The following is a 6,000-nucleotide window of genomic DNA, read 5'->3' on the forward strand; positions in this document are numbered from 1 at the left end:
GTATGGAATTTACCTGCCTTAGGCTCAGAAAGAAGGCGATGTCATCCTTAAGTCTTCCAGCTCTTTGCAGCACTCTGTTTTTATGTATGTGAACCCCTTCTCAAAGACAGAGATACACGAAGTGTGGTGGGAAGGTGAAATAGACATGGGCGCGAGGTAGCAGTTACTAATCTAAAAGTTCAGACCTAGCAGGGATTTGGCAAAGCTTCCAGTATATTTTAAACTACATGAAGAAGCCATTTCTTTAAAACATGTTGTCTTAAATTCATTTCCTCAGTCTAATACTGTCAACAGCATTAACACTGATCACTTCATATAGTATTTTAAGGTGACTGGAGTAAAAAAGAATACAGGTGCATTTTGTAAAATGTAGATTGTTTTAGGACTATTCTACTTTGAATTTAAGGACAGGAATAAACTGTTAATAGTTTGGAAGACATTTTGACTTTCACTTTGTATCCTTCTGTACGTTTTGACTTTTCCCTCAGATATGTTTGCACTACTTTTGTAATGTTTTAATAATCAATTGAGCCAGGCACAGTGGCACATACCTGTAATCCTGGCACTGGGGAAGCCAAGGCAGAATGATTGCTGTGAATTTGAGACAAACCTGAACTACGTGCATAGTAAGACCCTGGCTAAAAAACGGGAGAACCACCAGACATGGTGGCACACACCTGTAATCCCAGCACTCAGGAGGCTAAGGCAGGAGTGTCCTTGGGAGTTCGAGACCAGTCTGGGTTACAAAGTGAGCTCAAGGCCAGCCTGAACTGCATAGCAAGACCCTGTCTCAAAAAGACAAAAAAAATTAAAAAGCAAAAAGCAGAAAATCAATTGAACAATTTAAAGGTTGGATAGTAATACTGTAACGTTTATCATCATTATTGCTGTTGAGCTTTTGCCACTGAACTGTTGCTGCTGTTAAAACCATTGACATTAACATTTGTTGGGGGCCTCCTCTAATCTGGGTACTATAATAAGCATATGACAAGAATAACCTTATAACTTTTCACAGTAAGCCAGTGACACAACAATTATTTCACTCATGCAAAATTAAGTCTTCAATAAAACAAGAATTAAGATATGTACATGTACCATCTCCCTGTAATGAAAATAATCATTATCTACTGCAAACATACAGTAATAAAAATGAAAATGTAAAAGAATTGTACTTAAGGAATCAAGTCATACAGAGGCAAGTGGAGAAGCCAAACTGTGAACTCCAGACTGATTCCAGAGGTGAAACATTTTATTATTGATTTATACCATATTTATCCTATATCTTGTAGTCACTGTTAGAATGCACTAAAGTAAAATGTTGGTAATCGAGCACCTTTAGAAGAATTTCTGCATTGTTGTCTCAGTTATGATACTTAAACCTGAGCTAAGCAATGGAAAGGGTTATTACAGAAACATGAATGTACCTCCCAGTTCTCATTTACTGTGGTTTTTTTTTTGTTTTGTTTTGTTTTGTTTTCCGGTACCGGGAACTGAACTCACGATCTTGGGCTTGCCAGGCAGGCGCTGTGCCGCTGAGCTAAATCCCCAGCCCCCCAGTTCTCATTTACTATGCTGTTATTTTTAATACCTCTTTATTAGATTTACTAAATAAGTGTTAAAGTATTATTTTATGTCATTGTATTCTTTACTATATACTTTGTTGTATAATAGAGTTCTGCTTTATACATTATTTAACAAAATTCTCCATTAAGCAAAACTGAATGTATTTATCATGGAATTACATAGAGTAGAGATTGTCAGTCATAGCGTAAGTTAGGGATGGAACAGTTTGTGATGCTGTATAAATAAAATAGAAAAACTATGGGGCTAGGCTGTAACTCGGTGATAAACACATGGGTAGCATGTTCAGGGCCCTAGGTACCATCCCAGGCATAAAAAAAAAAGAAAAGAAAAACAAAACTGGGAATAACATCAGACAGCCTGAGAGGACGGCATAAGATAATAGTATTTGGTATGGTTATCACGTACTAGGGAAATGAGTCTCAACAACGTAGACCTGAAGTTAGATTTGTTTTCAGACCTTTACACTGGAAGCTCTCTTACATTTAGATTCAAATCAGGCAAACATGGTAGAGATCAGTGTATAAAGCAGAATGTCAGTTTCTTGTTTAAGGGGTTGGGGATTTAGCTCAGCCACATAACGCCTGCCTGGCAAGCACAAGGTCATGAGTTCAATTCCTGGTACCGGAAAAAAAAAAAAACTAACAAAAAAAAATTCTTGTTTACTGCCAAATTAACACATTCTGTCCCTTCAACAAGGACCATAAAATTACCAAAAGTTTGCTAAAGAGTTCTAAAGAGCATAGTGGTGCCAGGTGTGGTGGCGCACACCTGTAATCCCAGCACTTGGGAGGCTGAGGCAGGAGGATTGTTGCGAGTTTGAGGCCAGCAAAGTGAGCTCAAGGCCAGCCTAAACTGCATAGTGAGACCCTGTCTCAAAAAGAAAAAAACAAAACAAACAAACAAAAAAACATAGTGAATCTACTTTTTGGGTGAAAAAGAAGGAGAAAGGTAAAAACTTGCGTAAATCTGTGTTTATAAAAATAAGTTAATATGACATAAGCAGATGGAAAGGAGAACAATGCAGCTACAAAAGCTGAGGAAGGGCAAAAAATAGAGGGATGGGACAAAGTAACATTTCTCTAAGTGTACCTTTGTGTATGTTTGACTTTTAGAAGTATATTAGTATTCTAAATAATAAAATATTGAATTAAAAATAAAATTATATCAGTAAGGGTAAGAAATGGGAGAAATGTAAAATTGAAAGTAGACTGCAATGAAATGAGTTGCCTTTCAAGTGAATACTGTGAATGCTGGAAAGGGGAAAAAGGAATACTCTGTGAACACTGCAGTTTTTAATTACACATCCTCCATCTTAGGTGAAAAGGAGGGAAAATTGCAAACAAATGTTAAACTGTTTCTAGTAGGTTTTTTTTTGTTGTAGTTAGGTGAAGCAATTCTAAGACAGTTGTAGATACAATATAGACTGAGAAGTTGGATGAATTTGTCAGTGTGCTTGGGAGCTAAGGTTCTTAGTATAAAAAAAAATACTAAACAAGGGAAGACAAGAATCTGTGGGGATATGTTGGAATTGAAGTTATTCACATGATCTTATAATTCCTAAAATAGATGCATGCGTGTATGTACATTTTTATGCATGTGTTTATATTTGTATGTGTATTTATTTGCCCTGTCCGCATGTGAAAGGTAGCTCAGTACCCTGAGAGTCTAGATCCTGGTTTTCAATATCCACTGCCTACTAAACTAAAATGAACCAGAGAGCTACTGAGAGAAATGGGCTGCTTCTAGAGCTGGGTAGAGTACATTTGGGATGAGCCTGGAATATCTATTTATGCCAGAAAAGAAGGAGATGATAAAAAAAAAAAAAAGATGGGGTCACATCACAAGATGATAACCAGCTTACAAGGACTCTCCTACTGATCAATTCGAGGACAATCTGACAACCAAAAATTAAGTACAGTAATATAAGCTATTAGAAAAAAATAGGAGTTCATGAGACCATACTGATAATAGTTTTCTTTAAAAGTAGGGAAGATCGATCTTGCTTATGTTAGAATGCCAAGAGCTTCTCAGGCAGTATGAGAGGAGTGCTCGAGTTGACAATGAGCATTGCAGCCATCGTTATAAAGATTGGGTCAGGAAACTGGATCCAGTTCTGACTGGAGCATAACTAAATACTAAACCTAGGGGAGATTTTTGGTGAGGGGCAGAATATTTGCAGTTTTAAAATATGTCCTATAGTTAGCTTCTTATTCTAAAGGAAAAGAGGTTAACTTAATGTTGGAAAAATTACACAGTACCTTAAGACTAAGTAATCAAAATTAACATCTCCAGTGACGTGAAGATGCCGTTAAGTGCTGCTAGATGTGGCGCTCTGAGGACTGGGCTGGGAATGTGTACTTTCAGACTGATGATGAAACATCAAGCACCCTATTAAAAAAGAAAACTGGAGTAATTAGATTCTCAAACTGACAGTGCCACAAAAGGGGAAAAAAGCCTTATAGAAATAATTCACATTAAAAGAGACTACCTCCATTGTTAACACATTCTTTCTTCAATTAAAGATGTTCTTAGGGCTGGCACATCGTATCTTGAGGCCACTGTGATTGAATTCTGTGTATTCTTAGTGTTCAAAGAATCGTCTATTTTGTGTTTTGCCATTTTTATTGATGGCTTACTTAACTTTTTATATTTTGACTCTAATTCATCTTTTGTAGGATTAACTAACCCTTGTGATAAATACAACGGGTAATCAAAACGTAGTGAACGTTCAAATTTTTATCACAGTAAAAAACACATGCAGCCAGGCGCGCATGCCTGTAATCCCAGCACTTGAGACGCTGAGCAGAATTGCCATGAATTTGAGCCCAGCCCGGGCTACATAGTAAATTCAAGGCCAGCCTGAACTACAGAATGAGACTGTCTGAAAAAAAAATTGTCTTTAACCCTCCTCAAAACACCATCCCCCGCAAGTTTTCACCACACTTAACCCTGTCATTTGTGCCACTTTGCGAAGCAGTTCTGTATGTCCTGTTTGATGAGGGTCTTTAGGAAGTGTGATAGAAAAGATAGAGTGAATGCTGCTGCCTGATGCTATCCAGTGGAAAGAAAGACTTGTGAGAACCTCATCTGTCTTAGTCACCATGTCTGACACCACCGACTTCTGGCTCTTCCCCAAATGACCATGAAAAGCAAACATTTTGAACAAATTCCAGACATGGCAGCCATGACAGTGTGACTGAAGACACACACTTTAGCACTAAGTTTTGTTTACAAGAACATTTTACAATTCTGTTACAAAGGCCTTTAAGGATTATCTGTATGACTTTAAAAAAAATACAACACAAAAGACCTGTTTCAGGGAATGTTTACATTTTCGTGTGGAATTACCTGGAGAGGAGATTTACTAACTTTTCTTATACAATCCACAAGATCTTAAGTTTCAAGCACATTCACCTATCTTAGCAGTTGATTTCAATGGCCTCTTCCACATTGCTGTGATAACAAGAAGTGCTTCTTTGCCATTTTTTTTCCTTTTTAGTGTCATGTAGAATAAGGTTCTTTTTTTTAATTTCCTGGTTGGTTGGTTGGTTGGTTGGTTTGTTGATTGGTTTGTTTGTTTGTTTGTTGAGATGGTCTGCCTAGATATTTAAGGCTGGCCTTGAACTCACTACACAGCTCAGGCTGGCCTTGAACTTGTCACAATCCTCCTGCCTCAGCCTCACAAGGGCTGGGGTTACAGGTATGTGCCACTACGCCTGGCTTTATTACCTGATTTAATGGCAAGTTGTATAAGCCTTCATTAAAATTGATCACCCTTCAAAACATGAATGCCCCATTATTTGTTTGCCTGATCAAAATCTAAACAGAGAGGAGAGTTGAAAAATGTAAAATCACATTCATAGAATATTCCCATTTTTAGTTGCACTTCACATTCAGATTATTTTCCTCAATTTATACAGAAAAATTTAGCTAAGAAAAACTCTACTACTTTACCATAGATCATGAACCTCAGAAAGAGCATGGGAAAGTTCTTTGGAATGTGTAAAAAGCTTATTTGCTTTTAAATTTACTTTTTTTAAAATAAAAAAAAATCCCAGACTATAGGGTGAAAAAGTAATTAATCACTACTATTCATTTATCTAACCTGATTATAAAAAGTATCTAAAATAGTATCTTACATTCACATAGCATTTGAAAGATCAAAATATGGCAAAAAAATTACTTTATCAGTTTAGTCAATTTAACATTCAATATACTGCCTGGTATTAACAGTAAAACACAAATGTATTGAAAATGTCCATTATATGTATAATGTGCAAATACCTGAAAATACAGTTTTTCACACATTCATGTATGGATTCTTTATAACTCCATGTTTATATGTTTCTTTCAGGGCTAGTGGTTGGATTCATCCTGACCATTGCAAATTTCAGCTTTTTTACCTCTTTGTTGATG

General features: G+C 36.6%; 1 protein-coding gene across 1 annotated transcript in view; it reads left to right on the forward strand.

Moving 5' to 3' along the window:
- Tmem19 (transmembrane protein 19) overlaps positions 1 to 6,000 on the forward strand; it is a gene marked incomplete in the record, with an annotated part of 17,856 nt that overhangs the window by 5,728 nt on the left and 6,128 nt on the right. The window contains 1 exon segment of the mRNA XM_005374319.2: positions 5,939 to 6,000. Coding sequence (XP_005374376.2) covers positions 5,939 to 6,000 — 62 coding nt within the window.

Source organism: Chinchilla lanigera, unplaced genomic scaffold, assembly GCF_000276665.1.
Source record: "Chinchilla lanigera isolate Chin_1 unplaced genomic scaffold, ChiLan1.0 scaffold00004, whole genome shotgun sequence".
NCBI lineage: Eukaryota > Metazoa > Chordata > Mammalia > Rodentia > Chinchillidae > Chinchilla > Chinchilla lanigera.